The sequence below is a fragment of the Phyllobates terribilis genome, unplaced genomic scaffold (genome assembly GCF_046119375.1).
Source record: "Phyllobates terribilis strain yellow unplaced genomic scaffold, ASM4611937v1 Scaffold_4__5_contigs__length_816908805, whole genome shotgun sequence".
NCBI classification, from domain to species: Eukaryota; Metazoa; Chordata; class Amphibia; order Anura; family Dendrobatidae; genus Phyllobates; species Phyllobates terribilis.
The window spans coordinates 32,557,782-32,583,006 of NW_027362764.1; the positions used below are offsets into that span (position 1 = coordinate 32,557,782).

A 25,225-nucleotide genomic window follows, 5' to 3' on the forward strand; every position below is an offset into this window, starting at 1 on the left:
CCCCGGTGTATAACCTCTGGTCCCTCACCCTCGGTGTATAACATCTGGTCCCTCACCCCCGGTGTATAACCTCTGGTCCCTCACCCTCGGTGTATAACCTCTGGCCCTCACCCTCGGTGTATAACCTCTGGTCCCTCACCCCCGGTGTCTAACCTCTGGCCCCTCACCCTCGGTGTATAACCTCTGGCCCCTCACCCTCGGTGTATAACCTCTGGCCCCTCACCCTCGGTGTATAACCTCTGGCCCCTCACCCTCGGTGTATAACCTCTGATCCCTCACCCTCGGTGTATAACCTCTGGCCCCTCACCCTCGGTGTATAACCTCTGGCCCCTCACCCTCGGTGTATAACCTCTGGTCCCTCACCCTCGGTGTATAACCTCTGGCCCCTCACCCTCGGTGTATAACATCTGGCCCCCCCCCTCGGTGTATAACATCTGGTCCCTCACCCCCGGTGTCTAACCTCTGGCCCCTCACCCTCGGTGAATAACCTCTGGCCCCTCACCCTCGGTGTATAACCTCTGGCCCCTCACCCTCGGTGTATAACCTCTGGCCCCTCACCCTCGGTGTATAACCTCTGGTCCCTCACCCTCGGTGTATAACCTCTGGTCCCTCACCCTCGGTGTATAACCTCTGATCCCTCACCCTCGGTGTATAACCTCTGGTCCCTCACCCTCGGTGTATAACCTCTGGCCCCTCACCCTCGGTGTATAACCTCTGGCCCCTCACCCTCGGTGTATAACCTCTGGCCCCTCACCCTCGGTGTATAACCTCTGGCCCCTCACCCTCGGTGTATAACCTCTGATCCCTCACCCTCGGTGTATAACCTCTGGTCCCTCACCCTCGGTGTATAACCTCTGGCCCCTCACCCTCGGTGTATAACCTCTGGCCCCTCACCCTCGGTGTATAACCTCCCGTCCCTCGTCCCCTGAGTATAACCTCCAGCCCCACCTCCGGTGTATAACCTCCGGCCCCCCGCCGTGCCATCTGCCTTTACTACCATGTGACAGAACACCCGGTGGTGCAGAGCTTCCCGATACCACTGCGGTCCCGTAATAGGAGCCAGCGGGGAGACAAGTCCGTCCATGACATTTCTTCCTCCTGGATCTTCCCCATCACCTGTGAGTGATATTACAGAGAAGTGGAAGGAACCGCAGCAACTCAGCCACGAAGTGCCAAGAACTGCCAAAAATTAGAAGTCCTGAAAAGGACTTTTATTTTTAGGTTGCAGCAGCGGTATAACTAAAGAAGGACTGTAAGGCAATAAATCCTGCCTATATGCCTCTAATCCAAAACTATCCCTCCTCCTCCAGCTATTCCTATACTGAATGCAGATAGCAGTGTTTTTACTAGAGAAGGGACAGTGTGCAGCCCTGAAAAGGACTTTTGTTTTAATGGTGCAGCAGCGGTATACAAGTGCTGCAATAGTAATTAAACACTGCCTATATGCCTGCTCTATAGTAAGCTCTTGTAAACTGCTTCCACAGGAGAGTGTGCCGAGCATCACGTCACCAGGTCTTATATAAGACCCGATGACGCAATGCCGCCGGCCAATCACAATAATGTCAGTATCCAACATGGCTACAGCATAACCTTGTATGGCAGGCAATCCCTGCATGTTTATTGGCGGTCTAACAGGCGCAAAACATGGCGGGGACCCGAGCAAAGCCATTGAGCACCCACAATACTTGATCAAGTAATGAGCGTGCCCGAGCACCCCGACGCTCAATTGCATATTAATGATTATGGATGTAGCATGGGAGGTCAGAAAAGCCCGTGGGTGGGGATGTAGAGGGGGCATATACTTTTCTGTATGTAGAGGATAATTCTGCAGATCAATATTAAATCGATAACCTTTTGATTAAGAGAAAACTTACCACTGTTATTGTAACCATTGATGGTTGTCATCCAAATTCTGTTACTAGTCCTTTAAAAAAAAGCTGACAAATTTAATTGAGGACTGAAGAGCTGATATTTTTGGGACATATTTTTGACGTTTTTCTTAGTATAAAGCCCTTTAAAGTTCCTGCATACATAGTTTGAGGCCAGACAATCCCGTCCAGCCCAGTTTACTCGGTTCCAGCACAATCATCCACATTATTTGTTTTCTCAAATGTTCTATTTGTTTCTCTTCGGTGAGAAAGTGCAAGTCGTCCAAATTTTAAATATTTTTGTATGTATTTTTTTTTTAAACTTTCTGGCCGCGATTCATTTCTCTATTAGCGCCGGTGACGTTTCCAAATAAACATGGCTGATTAATGATGCTCTGTGTATTGGATAGGAGATTCCTGGGGATAAACAAGCAGAGGGCCGGGACATGGACTTCTGAGCCACTGCGTGCACTGGCCGGTACGATAATTACCATCGGAATGTCGGCACAGGAAATAATTGTAATTAGCCGAATGACTTCAGGAAGTGGGAAAGTATCGAAGATTGATAAAGACCAATTGCTTCTAATGATAATGGACTTTTCTCAGGGGAGATCCGTTCACATCTTAAAGAGAAAAATGCCTTTAAATTCATAAAACTTCAGCAACTAATAAAAGATCCAAAAAGTTTGAAAAGTATTTTATTAGGATCAAGATGTCTGATCTAAAGGACAAAATATTAAGTATAAAGCTAGTAATTAGCTGCCACCAAGCTTTATCCAGCGACTGATTAGGCTTAAAAAAAAGAGTCTTCAGTAATTTTTTGTAAAAAAAATAATTGTTGTTACTGTAAGGTGGCTAATGGTCACATAGTCGATGGGAGGGATGTGTCACAGAGATGGCTGGTCTCTGTGATATAACCCAAAGTTTTTTCTCTAGTGCACGTAAGCACTAAGAGGACTGTTTGGTGCACCTGGGACCGGGTTATGGGTAGCTTGGAGAGATGGGCGGGTCCAGCTACCCACATACCTCATCTCTGCGTGTGGTTAACAATCGATAAAATGGAGGCCGTTGTTTGGCACATGGTCTGTGTGTTTGTAGGGAGAAGGTCTCCTGCGTGTGGTTGTCTCCAGACCGAGCCAAAATACTGGATGCTACCCAGCCTGTGTGCCCACAGGACTGGCTAAGCAGAGACCTGCTTTAAAGACACTTTACTTTGTTTGCCTGAAACAAAGGCTGTTTGTTTTTCCTTTTTGCTTGTTGGTTTATGAAGCAATATACCGACATGGACTTTTAAAGGATTATGCTTCCCATTTTCCTCCCGAAGCACCCAAGTGAGTAAAACCCCTACAATTGGTGTTAGACATGAGGGCAGTGTTCCCAGCAGATACTTGTGACTGCTACAAGGACTTCAGATCCTGAGTAAAGTCTGCCACAAGCCAGCAAGTGACGACAGACAAAATGGAGGACCTGCTTAAGCATCTGTTGCTGGCGCAGCTGCAGCAAGCGCAGCACCAGACGATGCTACAGCAACAACAAATGGCGCAACAAGAGACCACTAAGCTGATGCAGTACATTCAGCTCCAGAAAAAGCAGCAACAGGATCAGCATAGTCAACAGCAGCAGCAGACGAGTTGCTTGCAGAGGCGGTCCGTGGAACGGCTACAGCTCCGACAAGGTCAGTGGGCAACGTTTCCATTCGGAAGACGGTAAGGGGAGCCCTGCAGAAAATGACCCCGGGGGATGATATAGAGGCCTTTATGACAGGGTTTGAAAGGGTCGTCAAGAGAGAGAACTTCCGTCAGAGCAGTGACAGAGCTGCTGGCGCCATACTTGACGGGGGAGCCCCAGAAGGCTTACTATGATTTAGCTTTCAGGATGCTAAAGAGTATGGCAAGCTAAAGACCGAGATTCTGGCGCGCTTGGGGGTGACTATGTCTGTTAGGGCACAGCGGGTCCATCGCTGGGCGTATCACTGGGACAAACCCCCTCGCTCCCAAATGTTTGACCTTTTGCACCAGGTCCAGAAGTGGCTGCAGCCGGAGTCCTCTACGCCTGCGCAGATGGTAGAGCGAGTGCTGATGGACTGGTTTGTGCATTCCCTGCCGAGGCCAATACAGACTTGGGTTGCCCAGGGTGATCCGATGAGCTGATCAGACTGATCAAGAGATATGAGGGGGTTGAGGGTTCCTTGGGAAGGTCTCCCAATCCATACTGGGGGTCTCAACAGGGGCAGGAGGCCCAAAAGGGGGTGGGGCATCCAAGGTCCAAAGGGGCGGGGGAGGTAATGCCCACGGTCCCTATGGGTGATGTCATTTTCTGTAGGTGCCACGGCCCAGGCCACATAGCCGCCTGCTGTACCCTGACCCCGAGCAGAAAGACTGCAGTATAGGACGCCGCTGTTCGTATTATGCTTATCCAGCCTGCAGTGTGAACTGTCCACCCAGTGAGTGACCACAAGCATGTCCCTTAAGGTGAACGGTTGGCAAGTAACGGGACTGGTAGACTCCGGGAGTCTGGTGACCCTTGTGATGGCCACACTTCCTTTCCAACTGATGCCGGAAAAAAAAGTCGGCGTACGGTGCATTCATGGTCATGCTAAAGACTACACGATGGTCAGAGTGGACATTGAAACTGCCCACGGTACAGAGTCCCACGACTGGCGTCATTCAGGACTTGTTGCACCCCATTATTATAGGCCGAGACTTTTGTTTATTTTGGGATCTGTGGGGGAAGGGTTCAGGGTTTCAGGGTTCGCTGGCTAGAATAAGAAACCAGTTAACCCTGAAGAGGTATCACCACACCCAGAGTCAGACGGGTTTCCCTTTTGTGTCTTTGAGGGGGGTGACGAGGTAGTGTCCCCTGAGTCTGACACTCCGAAGTTAGGGGTGACAAGCCAGAATTTTGGGTCCGCCCAACATAGGGACCTAATTCTGAGGTAAGCCTTTAATAATGTCAGTTATAAATGGGGTTGCACAGGAGCCCGGGGGCTGACACAAGATTTCCCTAGTTTATGTTGAAGGGGAGTTTTTGTACCATGTTACAAAAGTGAGGGAGGAGTTGGTGGGACAGTTATTGGTGCCAGGGCCCTATACACGGAGGGTGTTGGACATGGCCCATTCACATATCTTGGGGGGACATCTGGGAGTGGAAAAAAAGCAGGAACAGATCATACAGAGGTTCTATTAGTCCAGATGTCAATTGAAAATATTAAAGTATTGCAGGTCCTGTCTTATGTGTCGGATAACCGCCCCCACCTTCGAAGTTCCATTGTGCCACTGCCCATTATTGAAGTACCATTCGAGCGAATTGCTATGGACTTGGTCGGTCCCTTAGTTAAGTCTGCTCATGGGCATCAATGTATATTGGTCATCTTGGACTATGCCACCCGCTATCCTGAAGCGAACTCTCTGTGAAACTCCTCGTGAGTTAGTCCATGTTTTCTCCTGGACAGGGTTGCCAAAAGAGATCCTGACTGACCAGGGAACACCCTTTATGAGCAAGGTGATGAGGAAATTGTGCAAGGTCCTGAAATCTCCCAACTGAGAATATCAGTGTACCATCCTCAGAGAATTCTGAGGAAGGCCATAGGAAAGGACTGGAGAGACAGGGACTGTCTCTTGCCGTATCTGTTGTTCTCCATCCGAGAGGTTCCACAGGCCTCTACTGGGTTGTCGCCATTTGAACTCCTGTATGGCCGACATCCGCGGGGCCTCCTGGACGTAGCAAAGGAAACCTGGGAAGCCGAGGTCACGCCCTACAGGAGCGTCATAGAGCACGTCGCCCTGATGCAGGAGAGGATTGCGAAGGTGATGCCCATTGTAAAAGAACATTTCCTCAAGGCACAGGAGGCACAGGCCAGAGTCTACAACTGGTCAGCCTGAGTGCGGCAGTTCAGTCCTGGTGACAGAGTCCTCGTGTTGATTCCTACAGTAGAAAGTAAGTTTTTGGCCAAGTGGCAAGGACCGTATGAAGTGGTGGAAAAAGTTGGTGAAGTGAACTACAAGATTCATCAACCAGGATGACGTAAGCCATACCAAATATACCATGTCAGCCTCATCAAGCCGTGGCGAGACAGAGAGGCTGTTGAAGCTCCATGCTTGCTGGTCAAACCAGAAGGCGAGGTTGGAGGAGTTGTGTAGACTCTAACGAAGGCCCAAAAACAGCAGTGTCGGGAGTTGCTGCAGAAGAACAGGGATCTGTTCTCAGAATTGCCGGGCTGCACAAGGGTCATAGAACATGAGGTTCTGACGGAGCCACATGTGCGGGTGAACTTGAAGCACTATCAAAGGGGTACCGGCCCCCGATATCTGACTCTGTCACTTCAAGTCTTAGTCGGAGAAGCCTGGAGGCTCAGTGGATCCCACCGGGTAACGGACAGAGCGGAGTCGCCACCCGTACCCTTGTTCTGTGCATAGTTCAGAGGGAGACCCGGCCTTAGTACACGCACCACATACGGACAGGAGAGGACCTAGTGGGAAAGTCTAGGAACACTCTGGTGCGGGGTCCTGACTAAAGCACCTGAATTACCCGGAGGTTGTCGGACCCCCGGCTCTGGTGGCCGCAGCGCGCCGTGAGGAGCAGGGAGAAGCCTTGCAGCTTGGAAGACTACCCCTATGGCCTCCGGTTTCTTATTGCAACGTGGCACCGCACGACACCGCACCACATCTCCCACTACAGTTCCCATCCTCCTGTTCTCTCTGCCCTGAGGCCCTGCTCCGCCTGTGGGGAGTAGTACCATCTCCTGCTGTCACTACATCCCGCCTCAGAGGACTGAACGCAGCGCTGGTGGGCAAATCACCAGACACCACAGGTGGCATAGTCTATACAGCCACTCGGTTAACACCAACTCTGAAAGCCCATTACACCCTTTTAATGTGACGGCCCTGGGCACGGAACGGGTCCAGGCCATGGCTACAACCCACCAAACATCTGACCCGGCTCCGAGTACCCCCATCTCCCAGGGAGGGCTGAGAGCGTCACACCTACAATCTGGTTATAGTCAGAGAAGGGGAGGAATGGAAAACAGCGTTCAATACCCCTGAGGGGCATTTCGAGAGTCTGGTTATGACTTTCGGTCTGACCAATGCTCAGCATTGTGTTCCAGCATTTTATAAATTATATTTTCCATCATTTGGTGGGGAGGTTTGTGGTGGTCTATCTGGATGATATTTTGGTTTACTCACCTGATTTTGAGACACATCGGTGGCATTTTAAACAGGTGCTTCAGATATTAAGGGATATCAAACTATATGCCAAACTAGAAAAGTGTGTGTTCGCCGTCCAAGAGGTGCAGTTTTTGGGGTACCTGGTGTAATCTTCAGGTTTTCGAATGGATCTGGAGAAGATCCATGCAGTCCTTGATTGGGACCGTCCCAAGAACCTAAAGGCTTTACAGCGTTTTCTGGGCTTTTACTAATTTTTACCGGACGTGTATCCAAAATTATTCGGTAATTGTGAAACCCCTTACTGACATGACAAGGAAGGGGTCTGATTTTTCTAAATGGTTGGATGCCGCCCTGGAGGCTTTTTTCCTCCCTAAAGAGTTGTTTTGCCACAGCACCTGTACTTAGTCAACCCGATGTTTCTCAGTCTTTTATGTTGGATGTTGATGCTTCGAATGTCGGGGTTGGGGCTGTGTTGTCTCAGGGTCCGTCCCCTGGTAAATGGCGTCCATGCGCTTTCTTTTCCAAGAAATTATCTTCAGCTTAGAGAAATTGTGACGTGGGTAATGGGGAGCTTTTGGTGATTAAATTGCCATTCAAAAAATGGCGACATTGGTTTGAGTGGGCTGTCCAACCTATTACTGTTATTACAGACCATAAGAACCTGTCGAATTTTCAATCGGCTAAACGTCTCAACCCTAGGCAAGCGAGTTGGTCCCTGTTTTTTACTAGGTTCAATTTTGTTGTCACTTTCCGTCCAGGGTGCAAAAAACGTCAAGGCTGATGCTTTGTCCCGGAGCTTCCCTGGTGGTGGTGGCCATGAGAACCCTGCCCCGATATTACAGAAAGGGATAGTTTTGGCATTGTACCCTGAAGTGGAGGGTGAGGTGTTGGAGGCTCAGAGGGACGCCCCTGCCTCCTGTCCTTCGGGGAGGTTATTTGTACCATCTAATCTGCACCGAAAAGTAACTAGGGAACATCACAACTCTGTGATTGCTGTTCATCCAGGTGGAAAGGCAACCGCGAACTTCCTCTCTCGTCGTTTTTGGTGGTTGGGGTTGCATTGGGATGTGATTGAACATGTGACTGCTTGTAATATTTGCGCGCGTTCTAAAGTATCGCATACCCGCCCGTCTGGTACTCTTCTTTCACTACCTATTCCTAGCAGGCCATGAACACACTTGTCCATGGATTTTATTACTGACCTGCCAGTATCTGCAGGCAAGACTGTGGTTTTGGTGGTTGTAGATACTGTAGGTTCAGTAAGATGGTTCATTACATTGCATTACCGGCACTTCCGAATGCCAAGAATCTTGCTAAATGAGATTGTGAAGCTTCACGGGGTTCCCTACGATGTAGTGTCAGATCAGGGGACCCAGTTTGTTTCTAAGTTCTGGAAGGCATTCTGTTCTCGACTGAGGGTGCAGCTGTCCATTTCCTCTGCCTTCCATCCTCAGTCGAATGGACAGACCGAGCGCATTAACCAGAATCTGGAGACTTACCTAAGGTGTTTTGTCTCCGAAAACAAGGAGGATTGGGCATCTTACTTACCGTTGGCAGAATTTGTTATTAATAATCATCTCCAAAAATCTACCGGCAGGTCACCGTTCTTTGGTGCATATGGTTTCCATCCACAGTTTGGTACTTTTAGTGGGGGGAGCGGCTTCGGGAATTCCTGAGGAGGAACCTTTTGCTTCGTCGCTCTCCTCTGTGTGGTGGGGGTTCTGAGTAATTTGAAGGTCATGGGAGACTGGTACAAACGTATGGCTGACAGGAAACGCTTGCCAGGTCCGGACCTAAGTGTGAATGACTTTGTGTGGTTGTATACCAGGAATATCAAGTTTAAGGTTCCTTCCTGGAAGCTGGGACCTCGGTTTATTGGTCCCTATAAAATAACCGCTATCATTAACACTGCAGAGTTTCGTCTTGAGCTATCTCAGGCCCTTAAGATCCACAAGAAATATGTTGAACCTCTTTTGTCCTCTCCTCTGCCGTCGCCGCCATTCATGGTTGATGGTAATTTGGAGTTTCAGATTTCGAGGATTGTAGATTCTCGCCTCCAGCGTCGTTCCCTACAGTACTTGGTGCACTAGAAAGGTTATGGTCCAGAGGAAAGGATGTGGTTTTTGGCATCAGAGGTGAATGCCCCCAGGCTGATTTGTTCGTTCCAATCCTCTTATCCTGAGAAACCTGGCCCTGAGTGTCCGGAGGCCACTAGTAGAAGGGGGGATACTGTCTCGTGTGTGTCAGAGGTGACAGACAGTTGCTCTGCATCCGGCTATAGAAGGTCACTGTGCTTGGCATTGCAGACGCCTTCTTGTTCCTCTCATCTCTGTAGTATAGTTACATCCTTCTTCCTTTAGGACCCAGCAGCGACCTCCACCTTCTGCTGCTGATTGACACACCATTGCTTGGTAGTTAAAAACTCTGTTTCTCCAGAGAGTCCCTGGGGATAGTTATATGTACCTCTGTGCAGACTTGGAGCACTAGCAATCTGCTAGTTTCTTCTTTGGTGCCCTTGGAGGACAGTTGGCGTTATCTCTCTGGTGTCTGCTTAAGCTAAGTGTATCCCCTTTGTTTGTTTACCTTGTTGTCTTTGGTTTGTAGTGGGGCCTGACTAGTGCTCACCCGGTCCCCTCCATATCTAGGGCTAAGCTCTAGGGACATTTACGGATTAGGTGCCTGCTCGGCGATAGGTGTGTAACCTATATAGAGACGATAGGGAAGGCAGGGTGATATTACATCTGCCTATGGGTCTCCACTCCCCCTTTCCCTATTCGTTGGTCTTCCTTCCCCCCTTTCCCATCGTTGTACACTTAGTAGTTATATTATTGTAAATAGGAGCAGTATTATAGTAGTTATATTCTTGTACATAGGGGGCAGTATTACAGTAGTTATATTCTTGTACATGGGGGGCAGTATTATAGTAGTTATATTCTTGTATATAGGGGCAGTATTATAGTAGTTATATTCTTGTATATAGGGGCAGTATTATAGTAGTTATATTCTTGTGCATAGGAGCAGTATTATAGTAGATATATTCTTGTACATATGGAGCAGTATTATAGTAGTTATATTCTTGTACATAGGCGGCAGTATTATAGTAGTTATATTCTTGTACATAGGAGCAGTATTATAGTAGTTATATTCTTGTACATAGGCGGCAGTATTATAGTAGTTATATTCTTGTACATAGGGAGCAGTATTATAGTAGTTATATTCTTGTACATGGGGGCATTATTATAGTAGTTATATTCTTGTACATAGGAGCAGTATTATAGTGGTTATATTCTTGTACATAGGAGCAGTATTATAGTAGTTATATTCTTGTACATAGGGGCAGTATTATAGTAGTTATATTCTTGTACATAGGGGTCAGTATTATAGTAGTTATATTCTTGTACATAGGAGGCAGTATTATAGTGGTTATATTCTTGTACATAGGAGCAGTATTATAGTAGTTATATTCTTGTACATAGGGGCAGTATTATAGTAGTTATATTCTTGTACATAGGGGTCAGTATTATAGTAGTTATATTCTTGTACATAGGGGGCAGTATTATAGTAGCTATATTCTTGTACATATGGTAATATTATAGTAGTTATATTCTTGTACATAGTGGCAGTATTATAATAGTTATATCCTTGTTCATTAAAATAGTCTAAAACTAATGATTTTTTTTCTTTTAATTCATTGATAAGTGGAGCAGAACTCTTGTGCTGAGAGATAATGGAATTTCCATCACCTTGATGGAAAATCACAAATTGTCTTCCCTGCTTTTCCACTTCTGTAAACTTTTCAAACCTTGAAAGACACATTATTACCCTGCAAAAGGGGAGTAATATGGGGTTTGAGATCTGATAGAGGAGGTGCAGCAGTGATGAGATCTGCACCACCATGCCATAAATAGAAAGTCCATCTCCTCGCTCATCATATTCCGCATGAATTAATGGGTCGTGGTGATTTTCCTTTTCACAATCTTGTGTGGCAGATCTGTGACTACGTCTTTGGTCGTCTGTATTTGGATGACCTGTACACATTCAGTTTACTCTCTATCAAGTCTGGCATTCTGTGGCCATAAAATGCATAATGATAAAGTAGAGGGGAACGTCTCACCGAGCCGTGAGCCGTCTGCGAATTACTCAGTGAGCTGTTTGGCTGCATTGAAAAATATTTAGTTTATATGTGACTGTGGCAACGTCCCCCATACTGACCAGCAAAATATCCAGGACTAAAATAGACAACAAAGATTGTTCTTCTCACCTAAGTGCTTTAAAGAACAAGTACTGTCCTGTAGTATTATAGCAGTTATATATATATATTAGCTAATGAGCCCGTTCTACTCCCGGGTGGCGAGCATTTTTATTGGCATATGGTCTCGCATCCTGTTATGTGCTGCCCTCATCCCTATTCTGGTATGCATGGTACCCCTCACCCCCAATCCTCGTATGCATGGCACCCCTCACCCCCAATCCTGGTATGCATGGTACCCCCTCATCCCCAATCCTGTATGCATGGCACCCCCCATCCCCTATCCTGGTATGCATGGCGCCCCTCATCCCTAATCCTGGTATGCATGGCACCCCTCATTCCCCAATCCTGGTATGCTTGGTACCCCTCATCCCCAATCCTGGTATGTATGGTACCCCTCATTGCCCAATCCTGGTATGCGTGGCCCTCTCATCCCCCAATCCTGGTATGCATGGTACCCCTCATCCCCCAATCCTGGTATGCGTGGCCCCCTCATCCCCAATCCTGGTATGCATGGTCCACTTACCCCCAATCCTGGTATGCATGGTCCCCTCATCCCCCCAGTCCTGGTATGTGTGGCCCCTCACCCCTCAATCCTGGTATGCATGGCACCCCTCATCCCAAATCCTGGTATGCATGGCACCCCCCATCCCCAATCCTGGTATGCATGGTACCAATCATTCCCCAATCATGGTATGCATGGTACCCCTCATCCCCAATCCTGGTATGTATGGTACCCCTCATCCCCCAATCCTGGTATGCGTGGCCCTCTCATCCCCCAATCCTGGTATGCATGGTACACCTCATCCCCCAATCCTGATATGCGTGGTCCCCTCATCCCCCAATCCCGGTATGCATGGTCCCCTCATCCCCCCCAGTCCTGGTATGTGTGGCCCCTCACCCCTCAATCCTGGTATGTATGGTACCCCTCATCTCCCAATCCTGGTATGTGTGGCCCCCTCGTCCCCCAATCCTGGTATGCATGGTACCCCTCATCCCCCAATCCTGGTATGTGTGGCCCCCTCAAAACCCAATCCTGGTATGCATGGTACTCCTCATCCCCCAATCCTGGTATGCATGGTCCCCCTCATCCCCCAATCCTGGTATGCATGGTCCCCTCATCCCCCCAGTCCTGGTATGCATGGTCCCCTCATCCCCCCAGTCATGGTATGTGTGGCCCCCTCACCCCCCAATCCTGGTATGCATGGTACTCCTCTGCACACATACAAAAAAATAAACACTTATGCTCACCTTTCTTCCCTGTGCTCCAGCGCTGCGGTGTCCTGTTCTGCCGTAGGCCGGGGGAGGAGTGCGGCGCCGGAGCACCGCACTGTCTGGCGCCATTTTGCGGAAGACACACTGTAAATGTGTCTTCAGTAAAATGGCGCCGGATAGCTCTATGCGCATGTGCCGATTCCGACGCCTTCACTCCGCCCCCGGTCTCCGGCCAGAAGAGAGGTGCCACGGCAACGCTCCTCCTGGTCAGGTAAGTATGTAAGTATGGCGCCGGAGATCGCAGTATGCGTAGACACTGACTAGCGCCATACACTCCAGTTACCTGTAACTGCTCCATGCATTCTTCTGTCTGGAGCCAGACTGCGTGTCGCGCATGCGCAGTCTATAGAGGCTTCAGACAGAGGGACGCTTATCTGGTTATATTATAGATATATAAATATATATATATATATATATATATATCTTTTTTTTTTTAAAGGAATCCGTATTATAATAGTTATATTCTTGTATATAGGGGCAGTATTATAGTAGTTATATTCTTGTACATAGGGGTAGTATTATAGTAGTTATATTCTTGTACATAGGAGCAGTATTATAGTAGTTATATTCTTGTACATAGGGGGCAGTATTATAGTAGTTATATTCTTGTACATAGGAGTAGTATTATAGTAGTTATATTCTTGTACATAGGAGCAGTATTATAGTAGTTATATTCTTGTACATAGGGGGCAGTATTATAGTAGTTATATTCTTGTACATAGGGGTAGTATTATAGTAGTTATATTCTTGTACATAGGAGCAGTATTATAGTAGTTATATTCTTGTACATAGGGGGCAGTATTATAGCAGTTATATTCTTGTACATAGGGGACAGTACTATAGTAGATATATTATTGTACATAGGAGCAGTATTATAGTAGTTATATTCTTGTACATAGGGAGCAGTATTATAGTAGTTATATTCTTGTACATAGGGGGCAGTATTATAGTAGTTATATTCTTGTACATAGGGGGCAGTATTATAGTAGTTCTATTATTGTCCATAGGAGCAGTATTATAGTAGTTATATTCTTGTACATAGGGGGCAGTATTATAGTAGTTATATTCTTATACATAGGGGGCAGTACTATAGTAGTTATATTCTTGTACATAGGGGGCAGTATTATAGTAGTTATATTCTTGTACATAGGAGCAGTATTATTGTACTTATATTCTTGTACATAGGTAGCAGTATTATAGTAGTTATATTCTTGTACATAGGGGCAGTATTATAGTAGTTATATTCTTGTACATAGGGGCAGTATTATAGTAGTTATATTCTTGTACATAGGGGGCAGTATTATAGTAGTTATATTCATATACACAGGGAGCAGTATTATAGTAGTTATATTCTTGTATATAGGGGCAGTATTATAGTAGTTATATTCTTGTACATACGAGCAGTATTATAGTAGTTATATTCTTGTACATAGGGGGCAGTATTATAGTAGTTATATTCTTGTACATAGGAGCAGTATTATAGTAGTTATATTCTTGTACATAGGAGCAGTATTATAGTAGTTATATTCTTGTACATAGGTAGCAGTATTATAGTAGGTATATTCATGTACATGGGAGCAGTATTATAGTAGTTATATTCTTGTACATAGGAACAGTATTATAGTAGTTATATTCTTGTACAGAGGGAGCAGTATTATAGTAGTTATATTCATGTACATGGGAGCAGTATTATAGTAGTTATATTCTTGTACATAGGGGCAGTATTATAGTAGTTATATTCTTGTACATAGGGGGCAGTATTATAGTAGTTATATTCTTGTACATAGGAGCAGTATTATAGTAGTTATATTCTTATACATAGGAACAGTATTATATTAGTTATATTCTTGTACATAGTGGCAGTATTATAGTAGTTATATTCTTGTACATAGGAGCAGTATTATAGTAGTTATATTCTTGTACATAGGAGCAGTATTATAGTAGTTATATTCTAGTACATTGGGGGCAGTATTATAGTAGTTATATTCTTGTACATCGGGGGCAGTATTATAGTAGTTATATTCTTGTACATAGGCGCAGTATTATAGTAGTTATATTCTTGTATATAGGGGCAGTATTATAGTAGATATATTCTTGTACATAGGGAGCAGTATTATAGTAGATATATTCTTGTACATAGGAGCAGTATTATAGTAGTTATATTCTTGTATATAGGGGCAGTATTATAGTAGATATATTCTTGTACATAGGGGGCAGTATTATAGTAGATATATTCTTGTACATAGGAGCAGTATTATAGTAGTTATATTCTTGTACATAGGGGCAGTATTATAGTAGTTATATTCTTGTACATAGGAGCAGTATTATAGTAGTTATATTCTTGTACATAGGGGGCAGTATTATAGTAGTTATATTCTTGTATATAGGGGCAGTATTATAGTAGTTATATTCTTGTACATAGGGGGCAGTATTATAGTAGTTATATTCTTGTACATCGGGGGCAGTATTATAGTAGTTATATTCTTGTACATAGGCGCAGTATTATAGTAGTTATATTCTTGTATATAGGGGCAGTATTATAGTAGATATATTCTTGTACATAGGGAGCAGTATTATAGTAGGTATATTCATGTACATGGGAGCAGTATTATAGTAGTTATATTCTTGTACATAGGAACAGTATTATAGTAGTTATATTCTTGTACAGAGGGAGCAGTATTATAGTAGTTATATTCATGTACATGGGAGCAGAATTATAGTAGTTATATTCTTGTACATAGGGGCAGTATTATAGTAGTTATATTCTTGTACATAGGGGGCAGTATTATAGTAGTTATATTCTTGTACATAGGAGCAGTATTATAGTAGTTATATTCTTATACATAGGAACAGTATTATATTAGTTATATTCTTGTACATAGTGGCAGTATTATAGTAGTTATATTCTTGTACATAGGAGCAGTATTATAGTAGTTATATTCTTGTACATAGGAGCAGTATTATAGTAGTTATATTCTAGTACATTGGGGGCAGTATTATAGTAGTTATATTCTTGTACATCGGGGGCAGTATTATAGTAGTTATATTCTTGTACATAGGCGCAGTATTATAGTAGTTATATTCTTGTATATAGGGGCAGTATTATAGTAGATATATTCTTGTACATAGGGAGCAGTATTATAGTAGATATATTCTTGTACATAGGAGCAGTATTATAGTAGTTATATTCTTGTATATAGGGGCAGTATTATAGTAGATATATTCTTGTACATAGGGGGCAGTATTATAGTAGATATATTCTTGTACATAGGAGCAGTATTATAGTAGTTATATTCTTGTACATAGGGGCAGTATTATAGTAGTTATATTCTTGTACATAGGAGCAGTATTATAGTAGTTATATTCTTGTACATAGGGGACAGTATTATAGTAGTTATATTCTTGTATATAGGGGCAGTATTATAGTAGTTATATTCTTGTACATAGGGGGCAGTATTATAGTAGTTATATTCTTGTACATCGGGGGCAGTATTATAGTAGTTATATTCTTGTACATAGGCGCAGTATTATAGTAGTTATATTCTTGTATATAGGGGCAGTATTATAGTAGTTATATTCTTGTACATAGGAGCAGTATTATAGTAGATATATTCTTGTACATGGGGACAGTATTATAGTGATAAATGTAGTAAAGTAATTCTCTTTACATGTTTTGATATATTTCAGCTTGTCCAAGAATTTGGGATAACATCACCTGTTGGCCCGCTGCATCAGAAGGAGACGTGGTGGTGCTTCCATGCCCGGATTACTTTACTTTTTTCTCTGCTGGAAAAGGTAAGAAAACCTTATTATAAAAGGGAATCTAATTGACGCAGGGGGTGGAAAAATCTATGTCACTTTGGGTTTTTTTTTAAGCTCATATATTTGGACTTGATGTTCTGAGTCTCGGATCGGGAGAAGATTTCTTACCTTTCCTTACCGATGAGTTTTCATGTCACTTGGTGTCTGAGGCTTCTGCCCCTCACATACAGGGTGTTCTCTAGGTGTTTGTCATCATGGCGGCCTCCTTGGATGATGCAGCTGTTGCGCGTCACCTGTGTATTTCAGCATTTTTTGAATTTTATTTTTTATCTAGAACTGTTATTTACTTATTGAATGTTGTTTATTTTTTTTCTTTAAACTCTTTATGGCGGTATTATATCTGCTTGGCAATATTAAGTATTGTGGTGTTCTGTACCGTATAATTTATGGTGACGGTACTATATTTCATTTATGCAACTGTATGAAAGTTTTATTTCACCAACATGTGCCCTGTTTTTGGACCTATACCGCACAAATAGTAACATTATGGTATGCTTTTTTGTGCATTGTATGGCAGTACACTGCAAAGTGGGGCGGCTATTTGTTGTTTTTTAATCATATACAGTGGGTACGGAAAGTATTCAGACCCCTTTAAAATTTTCACTCTTTGTTTCATTGCAGCCATTTGGTAAATTCTAAAAAGTTCATTTTTTTCTCATTAATGTGCACTCTGCACCCCATCTTTACTGAAAAAAAACAGAAATGTAGAATTTTTTGCAAATTTATTAAAAAAGAAAAACTGAAATATCACATGGTCATAAGTATTCAGACCCTTTGCTCAGACACTCATATTTAAGTCACATGCTGTCCGTTTCCTTGTGATCCTCCTTGAGATGGTTCTACTCCTTCATTGGAGTCCAGCTGTGTTTAATTAAACTGATAGGACTTGATTTGGAAAGGCACACACCTGTCTATATAAGACCTCACAGCTCACAGTGCATGTCAGACCAAATGAGAATCATGAGCTCAAAGGAACTGCCCAAGGAGCTCAGAGACAGAATTGTGGCAAGGCACAGATCTGGCCAAGGTTACAAAAGAATTTCTGCATTACTCAAGGTTCCTAAGAGCACAGTGGCCTCCATAATCCTTAAATGGAAGAAGTTTGGGACCACCAGAAGTCTTCCTAGACCTGGCTGTTCAGACAAACTGAGCAATTGTGGGAGAAGAGCCTTGGTGAGAGATGTAAAGAAGAACCCCAAGATCACTGTGGCTGAGCTCCAGAGATGCAGTAGGGAGATGGGTGAAAGTTCCACAAAGTCAACTATCACTGCAGCCATCCACCAGTCGGCCTTTATGGCAGAGTGGCCGGACGAAGCCTCTCCGCAGTGCAAGACATATGAAAGCCCGCATAGAGTTTGCTCAAAAACACATGAAGGACTCCCAGACTATGAGAAATAAGATTCTCTGGTCTGATGAGACGAAGATAGAACTTTTTGGTGATAATTCTAAGCGGTATGTGTGGAGAAAACTATGCACTGCTCATCACCTGCCCAATACAATCCCAACAGTGAAACATGGTGGTGGCAGCATCATGCTATGGGGGTGTTTTTCAGCTGCAGGGACAGGACGACTGGTTGCAATTGAAGGAAACATGAATGCGGCCAATACAGAGATATCCTGGATGAAAACCTCTTGCAAAGTGCTCTGGACCTCAGACTTGGCCGAAGGTTCACCTTCCAACAAGACAATGACCCTAAGCACACAGCTAAAATAACAAAGGAGTGGCTTCAGAACAACTCTGTGACCATTCTTGACTGGCCCAGCCAGAGCCCTGACCTAAACCCAATTGAGCATCTCTGGAGAGACCTGAAAATGGCTGTCCACCAACGTTCACCATCCAACCTGACGGAACTGGAGAGGATCTGCAAGGAAGAATGGCCGAGGATCCCCAAATCCAGGTGTGAAAAACTTGTTGCATCATTCCCAAGAAGACTCATGGCTGTACTAGCTCAAAAGGGGGCTTCTACTCAATACTGAGCAAAGGGGCTGAAGACTTATGACCAGGTGAGATTTCAGTTTTTCTTTTTTAACCCCTTTACAGTGTGGGGCGTAATAGTACACACCAGGCTGTCACCCCCTGTTCAGCGTGGGCTCTGGCGCTGAGCCCACACTGAACCGGGCACATGTCAGCGGATTCTTACAGCTGACATGTGCCCGCAACAGCCGCGGGTGGAATCGCGATCGCTGTTAACATGTTAAATGCCGCTGTCAATCTCTGACATCGGCATTTAACAGCACCCCGCAGGAAGAGCGTCACTTACCCCGCCCATCGGTGACCTCGTCACGTGATCGCGGGTCACTGATGGGTGGGCATGACAACCCTGAGTCTGCAGCAGACTCCAGTGGTTGTGATGTACTGATCGCTGTGAGCGCCACCTAGTGGTCGGCGCTCATAGCACAGGAGCATTTCTGCTACATACAGGTGATCTGCTGATCACCTCTATGTAGCAGAGGTGATCAGACAAGTGCTGCTTCCAGTCTCCTATGGAGACTATAGAAGCATGCAAAAAGTGTAAAAAAAAGTTTTTAAAAATATAAAAAAAATATAAAAGTTTAAATCACCCCCCTTTCGCCCCATTCAAAATAAAATAATAAAAAAAAACCCACATACACGTATTTGGTATCGCTGCGTTCAGAATCGCCCGATCTATCAATATAAAAAAAGAATTAATCCGATCGGTAAACGGCGTAACGAGAAAAAAATTCTAAGCGCCAGAATTAAGTTTTTTTTGGGTCGCCACAACATTGCAATAAAATGAAATAACGGGCGATCAAAACATCGGATCTACCCCAAAATGGTATCAATAAAAACTTCAGCTCGGCGTGCAAAAAATACGCCCTCAACCGGCCCCATATCCCGAAAAATGTCACCATTTTTTTTTTTTTTTAAGCAAACTTTGATGTTTTTTTCACCACTTAAATAAAAAAGAACCTGTACACGTTTGGTATTTACGAACTCGTAATGACCTGGAGAATAATAATGGCCGGTCAGTTTTAGCATTCAGTGAACATGGTAAAAAAAAACAAACAAAAAAAAAACATCTGTGGTATTGCACTTTTTTTGCAATTTCACCGCACTTTTTTTCCCGTTTTCCCAGTACACGATATGGTAAAACCAATGGTGTCATCCAAAAGTACAACTCGTCCCGCAAAAAATAAGCCCTCACACGGCCATATTGACGAAAAAATAAAAACGCTATGGCTCTGGAAACAAGGGGAGCAAAAAACGAAAATGCAAAAACGGAAAATCCCAGGGTCCTTAAGGGGTTAATAAATTTGCAAAAATTTCTACATTTCTGTTTTTTTTCAGTAAAGATGGGGTGCAGAGTGGACTTTAATGAGAAAAAAATGAACTTTTTAGAAGTTACCAAATGGCTGCAATGAAACAAAGAGTGAAAAATGTAAAGGGGTCTGAAAACTTTCCGCACCCACTGTATGTTAGCTTTTGTCGTTTACATTCTAGTCGAAACCCAAGCAAGTCTGATAAATTTAGTGCAATAGTTAAATCAGTGACAGGGGAAGTAGCTAACTTCTTCTCCTACTTGGGTTTGCTGGAAATGGGTAGAGCTGAACACCGGATTCATTTTCAGACTAAAATATATTTAAAAAAAAATAGTAGAAAAGTCTTTTTAGTATAAAAATCCTGATGGGCCCCAGTGGAGACTGACTAGACTCCCGGAAGAGTAGGCTAAACTCCCATCACTACCGAAGCCTCCAAAAGTTTTCTGGAAGCTCAAATGTCCATTTAAAGAACGTGGTCTAAAAAGTGGGGTTCATAGTATGGAAAAAGAAAAAGTTTTTGATGGCGATCCTGTTTGACCTATAATATGGTCATCATGAAAAGTTGGCAAGCATCTAGTGATGGCTACGTGTCCACCCTTACCGGAGTGGAGGTTCCGGTGGTCCTCAGACCTGCCAGGGTCTAGTCAGAGATTTCTATTATTTGGACACCTTTCTTAAGCATAGTTTTCAGCGTAGTGTTGAGTCTCGAGGATCTTCGTACTCTTCTTTCTTCCCAGTGTGTCAGCCGGGGTTTGGCTTCTTCCGGAGATTTCTGGTGCTGCGTGTTGGCAGCGATCTCAGCGGGGCACTTGAATCTTTCCCTTTTGATAGAGAACACAACGTTGAACAACCCCATCGGCTTGTACTCCTATTGTTTCCTTGTTTAACGAGACTCTGTCTTTCTGCCAAAGAACATCCACGTCTTCCAGAAGACATTTTAACATACGCTGAGTGGTGGAGAAATCCGGGGGGAGTTAAGAGCGAATTCCATTGAACAGTTTTGTTAAATGAAAAAAAGAAAACCCCATTGATCCAAATTCCAGGCCATTGAACGAGTCCCAATTACGTTCACACCCTGAAAGCCGTCATTCTGATGGATGAACATGGTGTGCCCATTGATTTTGTTATATAGCTGGGTGAATCGGTCATTTGGCTGTGAATCCAGAACGTAAAGTGACCACTTCTTCCAAGGTGGCAATAAGGACGTCGCAATTATCCAGTACAATGAGAGTTTTCAATGGGACCGTTCCTTGTCAGCCTCTTGGAGTTTCTGACTCCTGAAAAATTTCTTTAAAACATTATTGTTAACATTTATGAAAGGGGATACTGAATCGGCAAATAGAGCCCACGTCACAGTTATTTTTTTACATTTTTGTCATCATTGCCACCTTTCATGAATGAGTGTTGGGGAAGTTACTGATGGCCAACTTTTTCTGTGGCCATTCCCCATTTTCTTTGTGTGCTTGGACGCTGGAGCCCATCTGATGACGCTTGTGCTCTGGGAGGGTTTGGCAATTGATAAGGAGATTTGCGAACTCTTCCGAGGTCCAAGAACCTTCCGAATGTTTCAGGAGTGTTGGCAAATATGTCTTCTGCCCCGACCATTTATCTATTCATCAAGACGCGATGTATTCTTCATGATCATTTTCAATTTATGTCTTGATACAAGACCGTTTGTGGCCAAAACGTTGGAATACATCCGGTGCATTGGATACTTCTTGTTGTTGGCCTCATTGGCAATATGGTGGAGCGTTGCCCCAAGAGAGCACGGAGCTGAGGCAGTGGTGTGCGGGAATCTTCTACTTTTATATATTTAGATATTATATTTATAGACATTTGATCTCCAACCTTCTGTAGATGCATCACACCAAAAATATATACAGACCCCAGACGAGTCCTTCTAATCTAATACAGACCCCGGCCAGACCCCTAAACTAATACAGAACCCAGATCAGACCCCTAAACTAATACAGACCCTCTAAAATAATACAGACCCCTAAAATAATATAGACCCCAAACTAGACCCTCTAAAAGAATACAGGCCAGACTCTTAAACTAATACAGACCACAGATCAGACCCCTAAACTGATAGACCAGAGACCAGACCCCTAAACTATTACAGACCCCAGACCAGATCTTTTAAGCTAATACAGACCCCAGACCAGACCCCTAAACTAATACAGACCCCCGACCAGACCCAATAAAATAATACAGACCAGACTCTTAAACTAATACAGACCCCAGACCAGACCCCTAAACTGATAGACCAGAGACCCCTAAACTATTACAGACCCTAGACCAGATCCTTTAAGCTAATACAGACCCCAGACCAGACCCCTAAACTAATAGAGACCCCAGACCAGACCCCTAAACTTATACAGACCCCAAACCAGAGCCCTAAACTAATACATACGCTAGCGATATTAACCCTTGTAGTTACCGTCTTAGTGACAATTTATAGTTTTCACCCCTGTGTTACACATTTTGGAGACCTGTACTCCTCAGAAATAGTAGAACAAAATATTGGAAGTAAAAGAGCACCTGGACATTTCTGCTCATCAAGTAGATTCTGTATTTTTAAAAGGAAAAATGTTCTAAATTAAGAAGAAAAAAAAAATCTTCATGCTTAATTAAGCAATTTGTATCCTGTATTACTTTTCAATTAGTCGTCTGTAACATGCCACGTCTACAAACCCAATATTATTAATTATTAAAAGTGTAAAAATTTGTCATTTCCGCTAATCCCCTGGAACATGACAGGTGCGCTCTTTCATCTCCGAGAAAATGACCTATATAAGATTCTCCACTTCTCTAATCATTTTTACAACTTTTACTTTGGCAAAGTCACCGAAAGAGAAGAAAAAAAAAAAAATAAGAAAAAAAAAATGTAATAGTAATGTGTTTCTCGGAGGGGAGAGAGGAGGTAGATGGAGACGGAGGAGGAGTGGGGGGAATTGTAGTCTACTGTGTGTCAAGCGATTGAGGCTAAGCGACACTGACAGCCCAAATCCTATAGAAGCGGAGGGTTCTGTGCCTGCGAGAACGACAGGACGCCGCTCACCTGGGATTCAGAGCCGTGTAAATACTTTGTGGGGAACTTTTGCTTAAAGAAAGGAATTAATGTTTCCATTTTCTAAAAAAATATTTTTTTCAAGTGCAGAAAAAAAAAATAAATAAATAAAAAACATTCATGCATAAAAGAAGAATCCAAAAACGTCGCCCTTGAGATGACCTTTTCTATGAAGCGCTTTTTCTAGAAGCTAAGTGACCTCCGGTTATGGCCGCCGTGACATGATTTTTCTTTTCCCTCTTTTTACTTACGAAAAAACTGCAGTAAAAATGCAAAAGTTGAAAACAAAAATGGAAAGTAGAATTCTTGTAAAAGTTGCGGCGTTGAAGTGACTGCACTGTCCCCTTTCTCCTGTGACCCTGCTGGGTATCATACTGGCATCGGTGCACTTTCCTTAACTTTATATGTCATTGAGGGTCATTTTTTTTTGATCTCTGCTTCCTGTCAGGGAATGAGAACTTTCTTTTTTATATTCTTAGGATATTTGCACAGAGTTTTTTTTTTCTTTGGAGCAGTTCTGAAAATATCTGCAAAATCGTTCGAAAGCCCTTTAAAGACTCTTCCCGTTCATTTCTGTTGCAGAACCACTTTGCTCGTCAGATGTTCAGGCTTTTAAGTTTTTCTTCCATTTCAGGTTTTGGAAAATGCCTGGTGGCAGAGCAAAAAAAGTATGTGTCACTTCTTTGAGGGGTGATCCTGATGGAATCTGCTCCAAACTAGGGAAAAAAAAAAACTCTTCTAAAACTCTGCAAAAAACTTTTCTGGAAACGAAAAACTTCTCTAATAACTCCCAAAAGAAAGAGCGTTTCCACTAGAAAAATTATTGTTTTGTTTTTTTTTTACTACATAAAGAAACTTTGAAAAGTTTTCTGCCGACACAGGAGCAGGACGGGTAAAGTGCAATCAGAGCTCTTACTTCTATTAAAGGGGTTGTCCGGTCTGCTGATCAGTCTGCGGACACTCTACATGACTGAATCCTGACAGCAAGCAGAGACCTTTAAAATGGTGAAAATATGAAGCACATTGATTGCACAATTCTAAAACATTTTGGTACATTATCTTAGATGACCCCTTTCATGGGTCTGTGGACTCTTCAGTTGTCAGGCACTGGGAGAGGTAGAGCATCGACTGACTAGTGGTCCTTATTTTTTTTGGGGTCTTCTATTCTATGTAACTTTTTTCCCCTAGGGCTTTAAAGATTGTCATTATCAAGGATTAAGTAAGGGGATAATTATGTTCCGTAGTTTGACAATTGCAGGAATTGCAACAAGAGCGGAGCGCCACTCACCTAGGTGTGGCTGTACCTGGTACTGCAGCTCATAGCAACTCAGTGGTGTTCAGGTGTGGCAGCTCCTCACTCAGCTGATTGATGGGGTATCTGCTATCGACTATTGATGGGCTATCGCAAGCATCTTGGAAAACTCCATTAATTGCTAGTGATTGCCATTTCTGATCTGTAATTCTGCAGCCACCTTAGAGAAATCTTTCTGCATTTTTAAAAGGGGTTATCACCTGTTTCATAACCATTGATCAGGAGCACACCGCTCCCCTGCCTCATGGATTTGTGATTGCCGGGCGGCAGTGCGCTCCTGAAGATTGACACTTTGGGTCGGCAGTCTGGTTGCACCATTCCCTGATCTGTGCACTCTCCGATGCTGGTAAACAAGACAGCTTTGCCTCTGCAGCATTGCAGGAGTATAGGGGGACTAAAGCTGGCCGTGTTTAGCAGCTTCAGAGCAGCGCTTACAAGCTCTACAGAAAAGAGATTGTCAGCGCTGCGCTCTTTCCCATTTAACAAGGTGAGAATATCCCTTTAAGAACAGGTTTGTTACATTGTAACCACAAGAAGGAGGAATATTGAAACTTGGGGTCGACTCCTCCTAACTTTGAGTAATTCCTGTATTCTCCGTACACGTCCCAGAAATTCCCGGCACGCGGCAGAAGACAGAATAATCCCTTATTCTGGAAAATCCATATAAGAAGGCGGATCATATGTCCTGACAGATGGCGTCTGTGCGGCTGACCCCGATCTGTCCGCAGATTGTAAACGTGTCACACGTGCGATGGGTCTGAAGGTCGGTGGAGGAGATGCAATCTGCAATGTACCTATGGGCTGCGTGTGCTGCAGAGTCGTAGCGCCGCAGAGCGTCTCGCAGGATCTCATCCTCCTCTTTGCCGTTTCTGAATTCTTGTTTTTGGCCTCGAAAATTAAAAGCTTTGAATTCCCCGGAGTCTGTCTGTAAAAAGCTCACAGCCAGCTAATAACTCCACATACCACCTCCCTGCTTTACCGCAGTGCGGGTCTGTTTCCATCATCGGGGCCAGGTCATAGTAACTAAGAATGACTAATATACTGCAATGTTGTGCACACACCGATATCTGACCTCAAAAGTGGAAAACCTCCAAGTTTTGTAGTAAAAAAAATGGATTTATGGGTGCACTATGTGGCGGTATTATGTTGGATCTACATCGTAGTGGTCATCTCAGCTATCGT

The 25,225-nt window shown here is 43.9% G+C and overlaps 1 protein-coding gene across 4 annotated transcripts in view; it reads left to right on the plus strand.

Annotated features, from left to right (window-relative positions):
• LOC141264849 (vasoactive intestinal polypeptide receptor-like) overlaps nucleotides 1-25,225 on the plus strand; it is a 273,152-nt gene that overhangs the window by 151,534 nt on the left and 96,393 nt on the right. For all 4 annotated transcript variants that reach the window (XM_073677220.1, XM_073677218.1, XM_073677217.1 and 1 more), the window contains exon 3: nucleotides 16,245-16,352. In XM_073677220.1, the coding sequence (XP_073533321.1) occupies nucleotides 16,245-16,352 (108 nt within the window). The remainder of the gene's footprint in view (nucleotides 1-16,244; nucleotides 16,353-25,225) is intronic.